This window comes from Danio aesculapii, chromosome 10, assembly GCF_903798145.1.
Source record: "Danio aesculapii chromosome 10, fDanAes4.1, whole genome shotgun sequence".
Lineage (NCBI taxonomy): Eukaryota > Metazoa > Chordata > Actinopteri > Cypriniformes > Danionidae > Danio > Danio aesculapii.
This window is the reverse complement of record NC_079444.1, coordinates 35,046,765-35,068,496: the sequence shown is the minus strand read 5'-3', so window position 1 is coordinate 35,068,496 and position 21,732 is coordinate 35,046,765. Positions and strand designations below refer to the sequence as shown.

Below are 21,732 nucleotides of genomic sequence, written 5' to 3'. Positions count from 1 at the left end.
ATTGCAGCTCAACATATTAAGATTTTAATCAGAATACACTTATGGCTATATGATAAACTATATATTAGAATCAAAACAATATCAGCTCTTCTGCCATACAGTATCTGGCCACAAGAGGATGTTTACTGGACATTTGTTGCTCGATTTGAGACGAGGGACAGTGATTGTGAAATTACCCTTTCGCTGTGATTGTGGAGCAGCTTTTTATATCCTTCTTATAATGATGAATGATCTGAATAGGGCAGGATGATCCCGCTTGAGTGTAAAAGAGCAGCTTTCTCCAGACTGGCTGCAGCACGTGCACGTCTCCCTCAGATGCCATCCCTCCTCTGTGCCCTCAATCACACTCTAATCCTGGATTAGAGGAGCAGGGAACTGGATTAGAGGAACAGTGTGGGATTACTCTTCGGCTGGCTGCAATTTTATTATTGATTGTGCGCCTCCGTGTTTCATCTGATATTCAGTTTGACTACTGTTTATTTTTTCTTTTACGAACAGACTTCCGACTGTCGTTCCTTCATTCTGCTAGCATACTTTTACGTCCTGAACTCACAGAGAATTATTATTTTTTTATTACTAGCTGATAGGTAAGCTGAATCTCTTTTTTTAGATTTCTGACAGTCAGAAACAAATTTGAAATACTTCTGTATCATGCATTTATTTTGTTTTGCACTTTCAGTATAAAAGTAATCAGAACTGTATTTATATATATATGGGCGACACAGTGGCTCAGTGGTTAGCACTGCCACCTCATAGCAAGAAGGTTAATGGTTCGAGTCCCAACTGGGTCAGTTGGCATTTCTGTGTGAAGTTTGCATGTTCTCCCCATGTTGGCGTGGGTTTTCTAAACATTCCTAGACATGCGCTATAGGTGAATTGAATTGGCTAAATTGGCCGTAGTGTATGAGTGTGAATGTGAGAGTGCATGGGTATTTCCCAGTACTGGGTTGCAGGTGGAAGGGCATCCATTGTGTAAAACGTTTGCTAGATAAATTATATGCTGGATATATTATATTATATTATATTATATTATATTATATTATATTATATTATATTATATTATATTATATTATATATTATTATATTATATTATTATATTATATTATATTATATTATATTATATTATATTATATTATATTATATTTATATTGTATTTATATTATATTTATATTATATTATATTATATTATATTATATTATATTATATTATATTATATTATATTATATTATATTATATTATATTATATTAACCATTTAACCATGTCTGTAATGATAAAAAATAAGTAGTAATAAAAAAACACATAAGCAACCACCCAAAACATTTTAATAATACTTTTCTATATATAAGTATTTCATACAGTATAAATAAATAATTGCATATTTACTAAAATTATATTTAGAGTGAAAATTATTAATATATTTCTACACAAATAAGCTATTTTCTGTTTTTTTATATATATATTTTTTTGGTTGTTTATTACAGTGTATATTTATTGTATTATTATAATGAAATAATTTTATTACACATACTATATTTCTATGGCATATATTTATCTCTATTATAATATATTTGTATGATATTTGTGTCATCAATAATCCTGTCATCTCAAAACACCATAGTATACATAAATATATATCAAATATTTATATTATTTATTACGCTTGCTTAGTTTTTTTTATTCATTTATTTATTTTAGATATTTTTTTACATTTACTGTGTTATTTAATAACTATATAGTTAAGGTCACTGGTTCTTAGTTGTGAAAAAGCAGAACAGTGTATCACTTATTTTTGTATGTTTATGATATTGTATCTGCACAAAATGTTAATAAATATACTTGGCACAAACAAAATATGCTTATTTATCATGTTTAATTTCAGGAAGACTCTAGCAACCTATTACCACCCTAATAATAAAATAAAATGTCTACAAAACAATTATATTTTACATATTTTATAAAACAATGTTTTATTTATATTTCGGAATGTTCGTTAATAGTATTTTATTCTGTGAGTCCCTAGTAACCCTTATACTTACAGCCTAGCAACTATATAGAATCACCTCAGCAACCACCTCAAATATTTGAATAAGAATGTATATTTAATTTACAAGCATTTCATATTATATGAAACTTATATTTTGTAATATTTTATTGTGTGAAATGATTCATATATCTTCTACACAAATATTTTCCTAAAAATCTTTTCATTTTGCATTTGCAATCAAGATAAAGTAATTCTGCCATTATTTAAATAGTATTTACTGTAATTACATGTCATTCTAACTGTTCCGGGATAGATCCCATCCTTTTCATCTCTCAATCATCTCTTGCGCTTCTCCATGACTGTAATCCTGTGTGAAGCGAGTTAAGATCTCTCAGATCTCTCACAGATTAGCCTGATGTTGGGTCTAACAGCAGCTTGACGGTCATTTAGAGACACACACAATTACAGGAGGACCATATGCTTCATATAACCATATGTCTACTTCATTAACATCCAGAGGGAATTAATAATACAACTGACTAGAATGACTGATGTTAAAGACTCTGTAAATACATGTTAACAGAAATAGTTCAAATAAAAATAAACATTTTATGATTACGGGCGGCGCGGTGGCTCAGTGGATAGCAGCAAGAAGGTTGCTGGTTCGAGCCCCGGCTGGGTCAGTTGGCATTTCTGTGTGGAGTTTGCATGTTCTACCCGTGTTTGCGTGAGTTTCCTTGTGCTCCGGTATCCCCCACAGTCCAAAGACGAAGGCAATCATTTGACCCTTATTTGCCATGTGGATTATATTAAAAACTTTTAATAATTATTAAAAAAATTTCAGACCATCAAAAAAAATAAAAGCGCATTTGAAAAACAGCTTAACACAACAAAACCAGGCTCAACCCCCTGAGAGGAATTATTTACATGTGTAATATAGTGACATGCATGTTCACACACAGACACAGAGAATAACTCTCTTTGGAGGGATTTTGTGCTTTAGATCTTTTTTTATGCTCAAACAGCACACTCAAACAAACATGTTGCTGCTTGTTCAAACTACTTATTTAAAATTAGTTGAAACAACATAATTCTTCAGGAATATCCGGTCCAAATGGACTGAGTATGAAAGGCCACTTCGTCCAGATTTTGTAGAAGCATAAAACAATGCTATTTAATAACCAGTAGGCCAGTCACAATAATCAATATATCGCACAACACATGGACATGACCTCAATCATTTTTGCTGATGCAATATATATCGCCCCTTCATAAAAAAAAAAACAATTCTAGCAACATTTTAACTGATTGTGCAACATATATTGAAGGTGTCCGTGTCAGTATGGTTAAAACACTGTAGTATTTACTGTAAATTACTAGTATATTTTCATGTGGGTGTCTGACAACAGAAAATAGATCTGGTAGCAGATATCGCAGTCTCTGTTATTTTTTTACTTTGCACTGTTTTATTAAAATGTATTATTTATTTATTTAGGATATGCATTTTCACGTTCTGAATCCAATACCTAATTATGAAATTGTTAAAATGACTATGATTAAATATTCTTAAGTATAAATTATTGTGTGTTCTGTGGAAGAGTGTATCTGGATTGTGATTATTTTATATTGTCATTCTGGCATTATATAATGGGTGTCATAAAATGGTCTTAAAATGACAATAATATTGATTATCGCAATATATTTGGGTGCAACATATCATACAACAAAAAAATAGATATTGTGACAGGCCTATTAACCAGTAAGATTTCTCTCAGAGTCTCCTCTTCAGATCAAGAACAAAGAGTCAATATTATTTAGTATAGAGTCCGATTATTAGGTGCATATTTGACCTTCCCCGAATTGTGTCAATTTTGTTAATCATGTTATTTACTTTATTTTATTATTATTATTATTTACTTTGTTTATTTTGTTTTTACATTATGTTTTGTTACTTTATCTATACTCTATAAAAAAGAGAAATGAATGGCAGTAAAAAATGTACCCCCTTTCAAGCTGAAATATTGTATTGGTTATTGCGCTATACTAAATTTAAAAAAAAGAAACTAAATAATTCTTAAGATTTGGGGACAACTTAGAGCTCTATTTTAACGATATAGGTGCAAAGTCTAAAGCCCATGGAGCAAAAGCATCAAGCACGTTTCCGAATCCACTTTTGCTATTTTAAGGACAAAAAATATGCTGCGGATGCTATGGATGATCCACTTACAATTATGTTAACCTAATCGGTTTGTGTTGAGACAACATGAAGGAATTGTGTGGAACCCAGCAATTTTACAGTGCAGTTTTAAAGAAAGTCAAAAGTAAAAAAAAAGCACAATATATGCCAGGGCTATTCAATTGGCGGCCCGCAGGACGAACCCGGCCCCCGGCAATTTGTTCTGGCCCTCCAAATGGTGTGACCAAGACATCAAAAATAAATGTAGTTCAGTTGAAAAATGGCCGCTATAGTCTGTTCAATACAGCATGAGCTGCAGTTGAAGGCTGAGCAGAGTGGGAGTCACCTGACATTAGGCGAGTGGTGCGGGCAGCCAAAAACATTTGGATGTGTTTGTAGAAAAGGCCTTTTGTACATTGCACTGATATCGTTAAAAGGGATGCAACGCTTTCACTATTAACCGTGCTTAAATTCATTACGGTTAATTAATTGTAAAGACTTCTCAACGGCGCGTTTCTGTTACACAAAACTGCTGCAACTAAACAAAATTATGCCGATACACACGCACATTGTATTAACTATAGCAGCAGGCCGTTCACTTATTGCATCTTTCCGCACGCAAGTTTATTATTTCCAATGGAGACGTGCGCATATTGGGAGCGGTGCACTTACGGCTCGCAAGCGGACCGACGCACTCGCGCCCTCCAGGCGGACACAGTAGAAATGATGTGGAGAGAGTTGTGCGTGGATGTCAGTGCAATGTAAACAAAAGATTCATTAGACAAATTATTAAAAATTATTTAAATTCTTATGTATGGATGAATGCAGATAATAACAACAGTTCATTTAAATACTTTTTAAATTTTTAAATAGCTAATACAAAGCTTAAATTTACATTAGACGAACACTATTTTTTATTTATTTTTATTTTTATTTATTTATTAATTGTTCTGTCATTTATTTTGATTGTAAAATTATCAAGTCCAAAGAGAGAAATGGACTATTGTTTGTTTTTTATTAATATTTTGTGCTGTATTTGGTTTCTGAGCAAACAATACTTTAAAATATAAGCCGTTTTCTTGTGATTTTCTAAACTAGTAGTGTTTTGAATTTAATAAATGCAAAATAATGGTGATAACAGTGAAACCATGATTATTCTTCAGACTATATAATCGCACAACTAAAATCTATAATCCCTAATTGTTACGCAGCTTAAAACATATGAATGTGTCTGAATGTAGAAGAAACCTACTTGAGCAATGCACTGATTTTGTTTTGCTTTGAAATACAACAATTGAATATGTTTGTAACGTTTGTAATGTTTGTAATGCCATGATGTTATGTAGTTTCAAAATACAACATTTTAATGTAGAAAAAGCCAACGTGGGTGTCTTAAGGAGCAAAAATACAGCATATGGGCTCTTATATTGCTGTTGTGTCATCACTTACTATATATTGCAAGTAAAATCTCTCCGGACCCTTATTTGGGATGCTTTTCATGAACTGGTACCCATGTTTTGTGCTGATGTGCATATAATAGATCAATAATATATTTCTAGATTCTTCAGTCAGCAATGCGTTGTCTCTATTCTCTTCAGTAGTATGTTTATCATTCTCTATAGTTGCTTTTTTTAACCAGCCTGATAGTAGAGTTGGCTCTGCTTGTGACGCACCTCCCCTTCCCCATGGAGTTTATAGGTTACTGAAAGATTTCAGCAGCTGCGTGTAAGAAGATTAGGGAGGAATTAACGTCATTTCTTTGTCATTATAGAAATAAATTGATATTTGGCTTTAATCGAGGGAGGGGGGATGAAGGGAGAGCACCATGCCGGAGTGTTAGGCAGGGAGGGAAACACAAACCGACAGCTTTACACGAACCAATGCAGATTTGGAAAGGCACCATGTAAATTTTGCTGGATCTAAAGGTCGTGTTGGAATGGGCGACACCTGGAGATGGAAAGAATGCTTGGTAAAGAAAGCCAGAGAGTTCGACTGATCCTGCTGCGTCTCTCGGTTTCTCGCTCAGGCCTCGGTCATGAACTTGGCTCTTGCGGCACTGAGGCTTATGTGCCTGGCCTGGCTGTGGCCCGTCGCACGGCTCAAAGGAAGCAACACGCAAAACCAGCGAAGGCACAAGGACGTCTATCTGGGCGAAAACACCCGACACAAATTTGGAGGGTAAGAAAGCTGCACTGTTAAGTATTTTTGTAAAAGACACCGTATTTAACTGTAATGTGAACTGTATTTTACTTTAGGCCAGTTATACGGTATGTTACCATATTTTAAAGTTGCATTGTGAGAATCACTATATATTTTACAGTAAAGATATGCATATATATCTCTTTACCCTCTGATACTTGCAATGCAGAATTCCTGAATATTTTTTAAATCATCACTTAAAATGTAGCTTTTATTTGATTATTAGATTTATTATTATTATTTATAATTTTTTAATGTGTCTTTATTTAATTGCATTTTTGTTTGCATTCATCCTTAATAGTATAAATAATAGGGCAGCACAATATATCGTTTTAGCATGGATATCACAATGTGTGTGTCTGCATTAGTCACATCGCAGGACATGCAACATTGAGTCTGGATTATAGTTGGTCAACAATTGAGAATACATGAGATTTGAGGAGTCAATGCAAAGTATTTACCATAACAGAGTGAAACTTGATCATTTGCATGTGTTTTAAAGGCATTTCAAGAGAGTTTAAAGCTTTCAGGCACAAAAAAAACATTTGTAACTTAAGTACAGAATGATTTGACTCAATTACTAAACTGAAGACTACAGTGTTATTTTACATGACATGATTCAACTTCTGTACCTAAATGCTGTTTAACGGTTTCTTTTACGTTTTTATTTGCTCAATTTGTTTATTATATTTATACATGATTTACAAAATCACCCAGATCAATATAAATTAAGATTTTTATTTACAAATAGAGCTATTCAAGCACTCTGGTGAAATTCTATTCATATTACAATACATAAATAGCAGAAAAACATCGCAATGTCAGATTTTTTCCAATATCGTGCAGCCCACTTATATGTCTGTAAAGTCCCTCGAGATGCTACTTTTAAAGGAGCTATATAAAAATAAAGGGTTAGCACTGTAGACACACAGCAAGAAGGTCGCTGGTTCGAATCCCAGCTGGGTCAGTTGGCATTTCTGTGTGGAGTTTGCTAGTTCTCACCGTGTTAGCGTGGGTTTCCTCCGGGTGCTCTGGTTTCCCCCACAGTTCAAAGACATGCGCTAGTATGGTAAATTGGATAAACTAAATTGGCCGTAGTGTATGTGTGTGAAGGAGTGTGTATGGATGTTTCCCAGTACTAGGTTGCAGCTGGAAGGGCATTCGCTGTGTAAAACATATTGTGGATAAGTTGGTGGTTCATTCCGCTGTGGTGACCCCAGATGAATAAAGTGACAAAGCCGAAGGAAAATCAATGAATGAATGAATGAAAAGTTATTCAAATACAATTGTAATGATATAACTAGTATTTGGAAATCAAATGCTTTTTAAAGTAGCTTATCCATTACTGCCCATGAGCAATTTTCACATACAAATTGCTGGTAAATGGTAAAAAAATATAAAATCTGAAACAGTATTTTTGTACTTTAGTAATCTTATAGTGTACTTGCATGCTCATTTCATCTTCTACCTCACGTTGTTTAATATCAATCACCTCTATTTGGTTTAATTAAATGCTCGTGTCAGTCTGTTTACACTCTCTGTCGTATTTATTGTGGTCTCGCCCCTGTGGGTTGCCGTGTAAGGGTTTATTTGAAGCACTTTGTTTTGACCTGCACTTTGGGGGTTGTTGGATTGTGTGCATGTCTGAGGGTATAATTAATTGTGGATAAAGAGACTCTGTAATTAGAGCTCATGGTTGAGCTGGGTATGCCAGGTAAAAACAAAAACAATGCTGGCTAGTAATTTAGTCTTTTTGTACTAAAGCCCAGAGTTAAGTCATTCTCAGGTAACCGTGTCATGGCAGAAACATCTGTCATGAACTAGATTAATAAATAGAGATTTATAATAAATCAGAATCAGAAATCAGAAAGAGCTTTATTGCCAGGTATGTTCACACAAACGAGGAATTTGTTTTCGTGACAGAGCTTCTACAGTGCAACAGGATTACAGAGACAGGACAAAAAACAGATAATAAATATATTTAAAAAAAAAAAATAGAAGTAGTGAATGCAAATATACAGATTGACAAGTGTATGTACGTGTTTATTACTATATACAACGTTATATGTGCAGCTGTTATGTGCAAATTGGCATGTAAAGTGTGTTGTTAAATAAGTGTATATGTGTATTAAAGTGTATGGCAAGTAGTGATGTTGGTTTCGCAATTATTATCAAGTGTTCATGAGATGGATTGCCTGAGGGAAGAAACTGTTTCTGTGTCAGGCTGTTCTGGTGCGCATTGTTCTGTAGCGTCGACCAGAAGGTAACAGTTCAAAGAGGCAGTGTGCTGGGTGTGAGGGGTCCACAGTGATTTTGGCAGCCCTTTTGCTCGCTCTGAATAAGTACAGTTCTTACAGTTCTGGATAAATACAGACATCCATCTTCAACGCTGTATTTAATTAAAGTATATTATGGTTGCATGTGATTTGTTTTATTGTCACTCATTCAACATCAATATGGATGGACATAATTAAGAGTAAAATATAGAAACGGTTGTATATAGAATATTTAATTAGCATCTCTGAAACTCCTTTAATGCAGAAGAAAAACTATTAAAACTAATCAAATCTGATTTCTGTTCACTGATGAAGACTGTATTGCTAGCTTGATAAGAATAATAAATGTATGTAAAACAAATTAATAAATGCAAGTGAAGTTATAAGTTCAGGGGATATTTATCTGTCCTGCTTTAAAAGATCTTTGATTTACTTGAAATTAAGTAATAAACATTGCTTTCTGGACTGCTGCATTCTTGAAGAAAGTTAATATTTCTAAACAGCTCTCTTTAACCCTTTAACTACCCCATCAAAAAATGTTTGGATAGCATTACTCCTTATGTCGCTAGTTAACACACTCAATGCATTTTTTTTACAACACAACCTATAATGTCTAAAATAATTAATACATATATTATGAAAAATCTCAAAATATGAAGTGTAATTTTTGAAGTATGCCATAAAATATTTCAGATTCTCATTTAGAATCTTTTTTTTAGAATCTAGTTTTTTTTTTTACAATAAAACCAAAATCAAGTGTAGTAGTACAACAAAATTATGTTTGATTGCTTTTTATTTGTAAACCAACAACGCTGTGTGTGTGTGAACCATTATTTAAATAAGTCATTCTTTAAATGACTTTAACAGTCATTATTTAAAACAGTAAAAACATGGTTAACCATTTGCTAGAGCAGGCAGTTAAAGGGTTTTAATTAGCGCTGGTTATTTACCCATTGTATTATTGCTTATGTGCATCACATCATAAATCTAAAACCTCTCCATTTTGTCTTCTTTCGAACAGACGAATAGACTTTAAAACAAAGAAGTCGGACAGCACCAAATCTCTGCTGATTAAATCAGAACAGCTCTTGCGAATCGAGGATCACGACTTCGCCATGAGACCTGGTTTTGGAGGTGAGGGAATCCTGTCCTTTTAAAAGCCACTAATGAATTCATTTTCACTTAGCAATGATGGGTGTGTTCTTATTGCTTTCATATGTACACTATCATTCATGTTATCTTGGTGTCTTTGGTTGATGTCAATGACATTTTACTGGGTATGAAAACTCATTTAAGCGCACTTGGCACAAAAACATGTCGTGACATACAACAGATCTAATACAGAGGCACTATGAGGACAGATGGGACAATGTCAGGTGGTGGAGATAGGGGGGGGGGAGGGGGGGAGGGAGAAAAAATGATGTGATTACCCAAAAAAAGAAAATCTGCTGATGGGAATCGTGATGCATTTTTTCAGATGGAAATCATCTACTTCACACACTATGACAGCAATTTTAATGATCGCCATTATATAAGTACTGTAGCAGGAAATTAAAAATAGATAGATACTGTAGATGGACAGACAGACAGACAGACGGTCAGATGGATGGGCGGACAGACAGACAAATGGAGAGATGGATGGATTGATCATTGAATGGATAAACGGATTGACAAATTGATGGACACAAGGACAGACAGATGGATGAATTAATAAGTAGATTGATTGACAGGTGGTTGAATGGTTGGAGAGACAGATAAATCTCTGGAAAGACAAATTGATTGATGTAAAAAAAATGTGCAGAAAGACAGACAGACATACATATTCATAGACAGATAGATAGACCAATATGATCATTTGTCTATGATCAATAGACAAATGGACAGATGGATGAATTTATGGATAGATGGATTGATGGATGGATCTACGGATGGATGAATGGATGGATAGATATACAGATGGATGGATGGATGGATCTATAGATGGATGAATCTACGGATCAACAGATGGATCGATCAATTCACAGATGAATGGATCGATCGATTGACGAATGAATGGATGAACGGATGGATCGATCAACAGATGGATGGATGGATCTACAAATGATGGATGGCTCTACGGAAGGATGGATGGATGAATGAATGGATGGATGGGTCTACGGATGGATGGATCTATAGATGGATGGCTCTACGGATGGATGGATGGATCTACGGATCGACAGATGGATTGATCAATCAAAACAAAAGGATGGCTAGATGGATAGATCTATGGATGGATGGATGGACGGACGGATGGATGGATCTATAGATGGATGAATGGATCTACAAATGGATAGATCTATGGATGGATGAATCTATGGATCAACGGATGGACTGATCAATCGACGGATGAATAATTTGATCGATTGATGAATGGATGGATCTACAAATGGATGGATCTATGGATCGATGGATGGACCAATCAATCGACGGATGAATGGATCGATCAACGAATGGATGGATGGATCTACAAATGGATGGATAGGCCTACAAAAGGATGGATAGATGGATCTACGAATTAATGGATCTATAGATTAATGGATCTACGGATAAATGATGGATCTACGGATGAATGAATTGATGGATGGATGGATGGATCTACGGATCGACGGATGGATCGATCAATCGATGGATGAGTGGATGGATAGATCTACAGATGAATGGATCTATAGATGGACGGATGGATCTATGGATGGATGGATGAATCTATGGATCGATGGATAAATCGTTCAATCGACGGGTGAGTGGATTGATCAATCAAGGGATGAATGGAGGGATCTACGGATGAATGGATCTATAGATGGATGGATGGATGGATCTATAGATGGATGGATCTGCCGATGGATGGATCTAAGGATGTATAGGTAGTTTGTTTGGCAGTTGGAATAGATGGGAAGAGATGAAAAGACAGATAAATGAAAAATAAGTAGATGGACAGACAGAGAAATAGACAGATAGACAGATGGACGAATAGATGTTCAGATTAATGACTGGCAGATAGCTGGACAAACAGGTAAATTACTGGACTGACAAATAGAGTGATGGTGGAATTGTAGATGGACAGACAGAGAGATTTATACATGGACGGATGGACTCTTGAATGCACTTTCTGAATGCACTTTAAGCTGCTTATTTTATATAAAACATGCTGTGCCAATATCTATTGTCTATTGGGGGATAACTCACAGAAGGGGGTTAACTACTGGCCTCTGCCTCTGACTGAACTCATGATCGAGAGCTTTAAAAGTCACAGCAGGCCAAATGACCAGAATGTGACTCGGAGATTGTCAAAAATGTAGGTTAGAATGTCATACGTGGTGTGTCCGAATCAGGGGAGAGAAAAAAAACAAAACACTCTGACCCAGATTAGTAGTAGTGCCAAGCGGACAATAGACTGAGGACAGATGTGTTTTATGCACAGTAATCTGGATTATAATCCCACTCGGTCTCTGAGAATGCCTGAGAATGTAGCTAAATCTTACAGGCTAAACAAAGGTTGCTGTTTTTAGAATAAGAACAGAGTGGAGCTGCCGTTTGTTCAATCAAATAATCAGCTGGTATATATGTGATTTGGGGTCCATTTAGGTAATGTTTGTGTAATGCATTTCAGAAGAAATAAATATATGTAGATATTCTAACAAAAAGTGAAATCTTTAATAGATGGTTGGTGATAGGCCTTTCACAATAATCAATATATTGACTTAATCGCACAACACATGGCCATGACCTCAATAATTTTTGGTGATGCAATATACAGCTGAAGTCAGAATTATTAGCCCCCCTTTGATTTTTTCTTTTTTTTTCTTTTTTAAATGTTTCCCAAATGATGTTTAACGGAGCAAGGAAATTTTCCACAGTATGTCTGATAATATTTTTTCCTCTGGAGAAAATCTTATTTGTTTTATTTCGGCTAGAATAAAAGCAGTTTAAATTTTTTTATGAACCATTTTAAGGTCAAAATTACTAGCCCCTTCAAGCAAATCTTTTTTCGACTGTCTACAGAGCAAACCATCATTATACAATAACTTACTCTAACCTGTCTGATTACCCTAATTAACCTAGTTAAGCCTTTAAAATGTCCCTTTAAGCTGTATAGAAGTGTCTTAAAAAAATATAAAATAAATCAGTTATTAGAAATGAGTTATTAAAACTATTATGTTTAGAAATGTGTTGAAACAATCTTTTCTCTGTTAAAGAGAAATTGAGGAAAAAATAAACAGGGGGGCTACTTATTCAGGAGGGCTTTATTTTGCTGATTGGGCAACACCTCTATTGGAGGTGTCAGAGTAAGTATGGTTAATAATAAACACTATAGTATTTACTATAAATTACTATAGTATATTTTCATGTGGGAGCCTAACAACTGAAAATAGATCTGTTACTTTTTTCTAGTTATTTTTAACTTGCACCTTTTTGTTAACATTTATTTTTATTATTATTATTTATTCAGGATATACGTTTTCACATTCTGATTCCAATGCCTAATTAACAAATTATTAAAATGACTACAATTAAATTAAATTAAATAGAGTATACTTGTTTATACTTGACTATTATATAGTCAGTCTGGCAGTAATGAGTTGCATAAAATGGTCTTAAAATGACAATAATATCATAAATCGCAATATATTTTGGTGCAATATATTGTACAACAGAAAATAGATATAATGACAAGGCTAGTTGGTGGCTGATAAAGCATTACTACAAATGTTTGCATGTTCTGGATGATTTTTTAGGCCGGTGCTATGTAGTCATCAGGCCATTCTAGTGGTTGCTAGAAGGTTGCTTTACAGTAGATTGGGTAGACAGGGTATGATGGATGGTTGCAAGGTGCTACTTTATGGTTGTCAGATTATTCTGGGTGAGTGTTGCTATGGAGTTGATGAAGTGTTCTGGGTGGCTGCTGGTTTTTCCCTTGTAAACATATTATGTACACCTAAATTGTTGGGCAAAATGTAAATATTAAATGTAACAGGTTGATTTTACATCAAAAGTGCAAACAAATTCCTATAAGTTTGAATTACTTTGCATGGGTGACTATATTAGTAACCAAATGTGAGTGCTCAACTCAATTTGACTTCCTTTGAAAATACTAACAGCTGCATTGTTTGTAAGATATTAATGTATAAAATGTAAAAAGTGCCCAACAAATGGGAACACTGATCCCATCAATGGTGACTTCAAAAGCATCAACATAATCAATTTAATTGAACAAAGTCAATTATAACCTTTGGTACAAAAATCAGTAGTACTAACAACTAAGCAAAATTCTAACTCTTTAAAAATATCTTCTGCAGAGATGTAAAACTAAAAGTAGAGGAAATCATAGAAATACTGCTCAACCAAAGAAACGTCTCATCATCTTAACTAAATTGTACTCAGACGAATACATTTACCTCTGCTGAGATATTAGGAATAGCAACAGCACAGACCACTAGATTTTATAATGAAGTTGAACAAAATGTTGGACAGTGCACTGTAAACCTAGTAACCAAATGTTGGGTTATGCACAATCTATTTGTTTCGGGACAACATGAAAGAATTAAATGAACTTAGTTTTTTTTTTTTACAAATGTAAGTGGTTTGAATTTAAATACGTAGTTTGAACAAACAGCAATCATCTTTTTTTGTGTGTAAGTCAACAAAAAAAAAGATTGTTAATCATTGTACTGAATTTGTAATATGGTACTTCAAAGAATAACATGGTGCATGTCCAACAAGGTACCATGGTACTTTTGTTGTTGTTGTTTTTTTTCCTGATAATCTCTACACATGAACACAGAGATTGAGTTTTATTTTAGTCCAGATTAGGGGAACATCATTCGTGCTGCCGGTGGTCATGTGCTGTGAGTTAGGTCTCTGGTTGCAGGAGCTTTAATATCTCTTTTCAGATTTAATTTGGCTGATGATGCCATTGTGTCAGCGTTTTGACATTTTGGCACTCGCTTCTTAATGTTTTATGCAAATATACAACTTTAATAACCGAGCTGTTTAGCTAAAAGTCTGAGAAGAAAAGAGAAGAGAGGAGAGGAGAAGAGAAGAGAAGAGAAGAGAAGAGAAGAGAAGAGAAGAGAAGAGAAGAGAAGAGAAGAGAAGAGAAGAGAAGAGAAGAGAAGAGAAGAGAAGAGAAGAGAAGAGAAGAGAAGAGAAGAGAAGAGGAGAAGGTTTATTTGAGCTATGAATCCCCTGGAATTTCTCAAAAGAGCTTTGTTACGCAAGAGTAAAATATGTGGTGAAATCTGATTTACAGATGTTTTCAGTAATGATGATTCTAACAGATTGGAATCAGACACATCTTCTGATCTGTTCTCTTGAGAGAATGAGACAAGGCAGATGCTCTCCGTGTGTTTTTGTTTAATTTAATGCAGCTGTTGAATGTCTGAAGATTGACGTGTTTACACTTTGATTCAAAAGAAGAGTCAAAGCAGAGTGCTTAACGCTGATAGACGCAACTATGAGCGTTTCTTTTCTTCCGTTCTATTAGGACAAAGCAAACTGCATATAGTCCTTCTCTCACAAATATTTACTCATCTGATTTACTTAAAGCCTTCATTGATGGCTGCAGATGTAAACGGGTGGTGATTTGATTGTTAGTTGATCTTGGTGAAATGAATTTGAAAACAGAAATATGTTTGTGGTAAGATTTTTGAGGTTTCGGGACATGTTGTGTTTAAATACCGCTGAAAAAACTATTAATGTGCAGTTTTAAGTAGGCATTGAACATGTAAAATATTCATTGAATATATATCTAGAGTAAGACATAACACATTAATGCCTTACAGTTCAGTAAATCAGTCAGATTACTTGAGAAACTACTCCAGCTGATTCATATAGGAGTCATTTATGAGGACAGAGTCATTGCTGTTGTGAGATTCACTGGTTATATCTGATCTACTAAAAGATCCAGTTTATAGGAGTCATCACTTTGTAAAAAGAATCAGATTCATTCATTGCAGAGATGCCCAAACTAGGGCCTGCGGGGGCCAAAGTTGGCCCATGGTAACCTTAGTTTTGTCCAGCCATCCCATCTGAGAAAAGAGGGAGAATGATAAGGATGGTTTAGAGATTATCCGTTCATAACTAATTGTTAGTTTGTTTAATCATTAAAAGCTAACTGAAATTAAATGCTTCAATTAAGCGGTGTAAATAATCAGATTTAGTTTAAATGTACATACTGTCACCTAACAGATAGAGGACAAATCAAGGCAAAGGCAGATTCTGCATGACTAGTGTATTCAGCATTGAGCTTCACTGTTATAAATGTGATATTTTATGTTTTTATTGCAAGTTATTATTTTAAATGTTGTACTGCATTAGTTAATAGGATTTAAAGTAATGTTTTCCAATAAATAAGGAAATTACCGATGGCATCTTTAATGTAATATAGTTTGGTATATTTACCTTTGTCCCACGGCTCTCAATGATAATTGGTTTTTGGCCCTTCTACAAAAATCGTGTTGCATATTTTGCTACACTAAATCAAACCAAATCAAAAGAGTCATCAGTCTGTTATGTGAATCACATACACTGATTTTGTTCTAAGTTTTTCATTCAATAAAAACAACTGGCTCATAAGAGTCATCAGCTTGTGATGTGAATCAGATTCACTGATTACACTGTAATTAAAAGAATGAGCTCATATGAGTCATTAGCATGTTACATGAATCATACTAACTGGTTACATTGCATGTATCTGATTAACTAAAAACAGTTCATAGAAGTTATTAGCTTGCAAAATAAATCGAAATTATTGATTGTGTAGTATTTGATTAGCTAAAAAGAAAGTGTTCATAAGAATCATCAGTTTGTGATGTGAATCAGATTCACAGGTTGCACTGCAAGTGTTTAATTCACTAAATTAGTTTGTTAGTCATAAGCTTGTTATGTGAATCAATTTCACTGGTTATATTGCATGTATTCGATTCACTGAAAGAATCGCTTTATATACAGTAGTCCCTTAGTTTGTAACATGTTTTATACACATGTTTGTATAATACTTTTTAATACTAAAAAAAGAACCAATTCATAGAAGTCATTAGCCTGTGACATAAGTCAAACGTGATTGTTCAGTGTGTATTTGATTCATGGAAAACAACCAGCTCCGGAGTCATGAGTCTGTAATGTGAATCAGACATCCTGATTGCTGTAAGTTTTAGATTCAATAAAAACGAGCTCATAAGAGTCATCAGCTGGTAATGTGAATTAGATTCATTGACTACACGGGCTACGTTCACACTGCGAGGTTTAGTGCTCAAATCAGATTTTTTTTCTCAGATCTGATGTTTCTGCAGAGCTGTTCACACTGCTCTTATAAATGTGGCCAATATCAGATTTGCAGTGTGAACAGATCATGGTCCTAAACTGACCCGCATGCACAAAAGTATACTACAGACAGCACAACATGTCTGATTATGGACACAGTGTGTATACTGTATGAAGTAAGCATGTTATCAGATCATGCTTATATGCTTATTACCCTTTTCACAGACTACGGTGGTGTATTTCATGAACTGTAAAGGGTTGTTCTGCTACTACTAATGTGTATTTCGCCTCTTGTGACTAAAAACATTGATAATTTGAGATTTATGACAACCGTGGTGCGCGTTTCTCTGACCACCGGTGTAGTGAACTCATCAAGGGTTAATGAGCAGCCACAGACTGTTGGTTTAGGCCAAACTTTATGGCCAAACTTTTTGGGGCGAGTGCCAGATGCAAAAAAAAAAAAAAAAAACGATGTCCCGGGCCAAATATTACATCACACAGACACGCATATCTATTTCACTAAAAACAACCAGCTACCAGCTCAAATCAGTCATCAGCTTGTGATGTGAATCCGATTCACTAATTATGCTGTAACCTTTTGACCAGCTCAGAAGAGTCATGAGTAAAAAGAATGAGCACATAAGAGTCATTAGCATATTCTGTGAATCAGATTCACTAGTTACATTGCATGTATCTGATTCATTAAAAGAACCAGTTCATAAGAATCATTAGCCTGTAACAGAAATCACACTTGAATTCTTGGTATGTATTTGATTCACTAAAAACAACCAGCTCAAAAAAGTCACCAGTCTATCATGTGAATTGAATACACTGATTATGCTGTAAGTTTTTGAATCTATAACAACTGGCTCATAAGAGTCATCAGCTTGAGATGTGAATCCGATTCACTGATTATGCTGTAAGCTTTAGACCAACTCAGAAGAGTCATAAGCAAAAAAGAAGGAGCTTGTAAGAGTCATTAGAATGTTATGCGAGTCAGATTCACTAGTCACATTGCATGTACCTGATTCACTAAAAGAACTTGTTCGTAAGTATCATTAGCATGTGACAGAAATCACACTTGATTGCTTGGTTTGTATTTAATTCACTAAAAACAACCAGGCTCAAAGGAATCATCAGTCTGTAATGTGAACCGAATACATTGATTATGCTGTAAGGTTGCTTCAATAACAACAACCAGCTCATAAAAGTCATACCCTTGTAGTGTTAATTATAAATTACATTTAAGTAGCCTATATAACAAACACAAATGGGGAGGAGAAAACGAGAGGGCACATATAAAGGAAATAAACATCCACGAATAGAGTTATTTTGAATAATAAAACGCTTTTAAAAAAGCACTTTAAATCAAAAAAGATTGAACAAAAGGACCAAAATAAGTGAGCTACACTTTAAAGGGCACATAGTTTACCTCTTTTTTATGATTTAATATTAATATTATGGTTGTTCTGAGTGTGCCAGTTTAGGTTCAGTTCAAAACACAATTCAGATTTTTTATTATAATGTGTTAAAAAGTGTCATGTTGGGGCCGTGTCCACAGTTCGCTAATTTAGGGGTCTGTTGCTTCACACGTAGACACGGCACACCAGACACTCTCTGTGGCGCGGCAGAAACATGAAGTGTCCCGAATCGTCAGGCCGTTGTGTGTACCCTGATAGAAACCTATGTTTAGAATTATAAAACGCATGGCACAGCGTCAGGTAGAGCAGCACCTAGTTAAGATCACAGGGAGCTTCTGTGATCGCGAGAAATGCAAACGGCTGAAGTATAAGGTAGACTCAATGAGAAGTACACATGTTTGCAAATCTACCTAAAGCTACAACCAATAATTCCGATTAGAGCGATAATGTGGAGAATATTGCTCTTGTGTTGAGCCCAATGAGCCTTGCATCTAAAGATAGAGCTAGGGTGTTCCTTTAGTGATATCGCTTCGACTCACGCTGAAAATGGCAGACGTGAATCAACAAACTGAGGATATGATGACGCGCCTGTCAATCAATATTGGTGGGCAGGGGGGACCGCACTCCTACGTAAAGTTGCGGTCGATCTGTAAACCGCTCTAATTGGTCCACTGTTTTTTATGTTGTTAAATTGAAAAAAAAGCACTGGGTGTGTTTATATCACTCCAATATGACAGTCTATACACCATACATGCACATATGTCTGTCCAAACAGCTTGAAAAGTAGATTTTTTACCATAGGTGCCCTTTAAGTAGAAATTTCCCAGAAAGAGCAGGTACATCAATGTCACTTTTAACATTTCTGCATAACGGCTTGACAGGAAATAAAATATTTTATAATCATATATTTTTATATTTAATAAATTTTTTTTTTTTACTTAATTTGTTAAGAAACTATTATAGGGGTGTCAGGATCAATAAAGATAATTATTTTATTACAAGTCTGTAAGACTTATTTGAGTTGAGAAATTATTTAACAAAAGATTATACTGCAGTAAAATATCAGTAGTCTTTTAATAAGCATAACGTGTACAAGATTGAGATGGTATAAAAAGTTAATTGTTTGTTTTGAAATTTGTGAGACTGAATTTGTCCAATAATAAACGTGAAACACACATGGTTGTTGTCATACAGTGAACTCCAGCAGTTGCTCTTCAGACGCTGCACCGACAGAATCAATCATCTGATCTTGGAGCACTGTCGCGGTACTTTGTTGCCACATGTGACAGTCACTTGGCATCGGTGCAGCATCAACATACAAATTTCTAACAGGCGTGCACCACTTTAAGACAGATTTTGATCGATCTGTGCAGTACTGCATTAAGTCGAACGCAGCTAATAGCTTCTTAGATGAATCAGATTCACTGGTCACTCACCGCTGCATGCATCAGATTCACTAAAAGAACCAGTACATTCAATTAAAACAACTAGCTCATAAGATTCATCAGCTCAAAGTGTGAATCAGATTCACTGATTATGCTGCAAGTGAATTATAAGAATCATGCCTGTGACAGAAATCATACTTGATTGCTTGGTATGTATTTGATTCACTAAAAACAACCAGCTCAAAAGAGTCATCAGTCTGTGATGTGAATCCGATTCACTGATCACAATGCATATATTTAACTCACTAAAAGTGCCATTACATAAGAGTCATTAGCTTATGATTTGAATCAGACTCACGAAAAAGAACCAGTTTCAGTCAAGTTTTTGACTCTGCAAAACGATCAGCTCATAAGAGTCATTAGCTTCTTACATGAAATAGATTCACTGGTCACTCACTGCTGCAAGTATCTGATTCACTAAAAGAACCAGTCCATAAGAATCATTAGCCTGTGACAGAAATCACACTTAATTGCTTAGTATATATTTGATTCACTAAAAACAACCTGCTTAAAAGAGTCATTTAGTCTATGATGTGAATCAGATTCACTAATTATGCTGTAAGACTCATAAGAGTCATTTGCTTGTTACATGAATCAGATTCACCGGTCACAACGCATGCATTTAATTCACTAAATGTACCATTACATAAGAGTCATTAATTTGTGATCTGAATCAGACTGACTGATTGCTCGTTCACTAAAAGAACCAGTTTCACTTATCAAATCATGATGTTATTGCATCAAAAGGAAGATCAATCACCATAAGAGTCAACAGTTCAATTTGTCTTTTTCATTCTAAGCATGATCTTCCCTCTTTTCTGTGACTCTGGTCAGGTTCGGCTATTCCAGTGGGCATCGATGTGCAGGTGGAGAGCATTGACGGCATTTCAGAGGTCAATATGGTGAGTGTCTGCTCTTTTATAAATTACTTCTAACCTTTAACCTGTCTTTGAGCTCTGCACGCCTTTAACTCTCAGCGCTCGTCGCACATCAAGCTTAAATCCTCCATCATTTAAACAGATTGGATTCACCACTGAGGCAGAGGGCAAAGGTGAAAATCATCACGCAGCAAAGACTATGAACATGTGCAGAATAGCATGCTAAATCCATTAAGGTGTTCATGTGGGACTCATCATAATGTTCTCAAGCACAATTGTATTATATTTCATTTTGTTATTTTGTTTATGCATTATTTCTTGCTTTCTTGTCAATATGGACCAAAATCTCAGGGGGTCTTACCCATGTACTAGTGAGGTATATCTAATAAAGTGGCCGTTCAGTGTGTGCGTGTGTATATACATATAGAAAATTCACACTCCTATCATATCATGTCATGTCAAAACAAATTTTTATTTTAGATGTGATTAATCATGATTAGTTTTTTCCCAGCACTAATTATTTTTAGTCCTTTTACTAAGTTTAAAAAAAAAATTGTTCCTTTTTATTTTCTCTTTCTCAAACTATTCCTCTACTTCTCATTCTGTTACTCCGAATTATTTTCAAGTACTAATATGCAACTATTAATTTATTTGTATCATTCTTTTACTTATTGGTTTTATTTTACTCTAGGAACAATTTTGATTTATTTATTCATTTATTTTTATTTACATATTTTTTATTAATTGAACTGAATTGAACTAAATAAAAATTTTCCCAAGTTGCAAACAGTACAACTGGAAGTAGAAGTATTAGGCAGTGAAAACAAATATTTGGCAGCAGGTATAATCATATATACACAATGACAATGAAAGTATTAGGGAGTGTCTTATGCAAACTCACCAGATGTGCTCTCGTGTCTTTTGTGGGAATAGGACTTCACCATGACACTGTACCTCAGGCATTACTGGCAGGACGACAGGCTGGCCTTCCCTTCCAGCAATAACAAGAGCCGAACATTCGACGCGCGGCTGGTGAAAAAGATTTGGGTGCCAG

General features: G+C 34.8%; 2 protein-coding genes across 3 annotated transcripts in view; one reads left to right on the top strand and one right to left on the bottom strand.

Moving 5' to 3' along the window:
- hhla2a.1 (HERV-H LTR-associating 2a, tandem duplicate 1) overlaps positions 1-21,732 on the bottom strand; it is a 49,732-nt gene that overhangs the window by 27,876 nt on the left and 124 nt on the right. The window contains exon 1 of the mRNA XM_056466698.1: positions 21,580-21,732. This exon is cut by the window's right edge and continues 124 nt beyond it. Within this exon, the coding sequence (XP_056322673.1) occupies positions 21,580-21,622 (43 nt within the window). The 5' untranslated portion in view covers positions 21,623-21,732. The remainder of the gene's footprint in view (positions 1-21,579) is intronic.
- gabrr3a (gamma-aminobutyric acid type A receptor subunit rho3a) overlaps positions 5,936-21,732 on the top strand; it is a 39,283-nt gene continuing 23,486 nt past the window's right edge. Inside the window, exons 1-4 of one of the 2 annotated variants that reach the window (XM_056466696.1) lie at positions 5,936-6,339; positions 9,658-9,770; positions 20,635-20,702; positions 21,612-21,732. The exon at positions 21,612-21,732 is cut by the window's right edge and continues 103 nt beyond it. In XM_056466696.1, the coding sequence (XP_056322671.1) occupies positions 6,197-6,339; positions 9,658-9,770; positions 20,635-20,702; positions 21,612-21,732 (445 nt within the window). In that variant the 5' untranslated portion in view covers positions 5,936-6,196. The remainder of the gene's footprint in view (positions 6,340-9,657; positions 9,771-20,634; positions 20,703-21,611) is intronic. The other variant, XM_056466695.1, reaches the window with a different exon arrangement.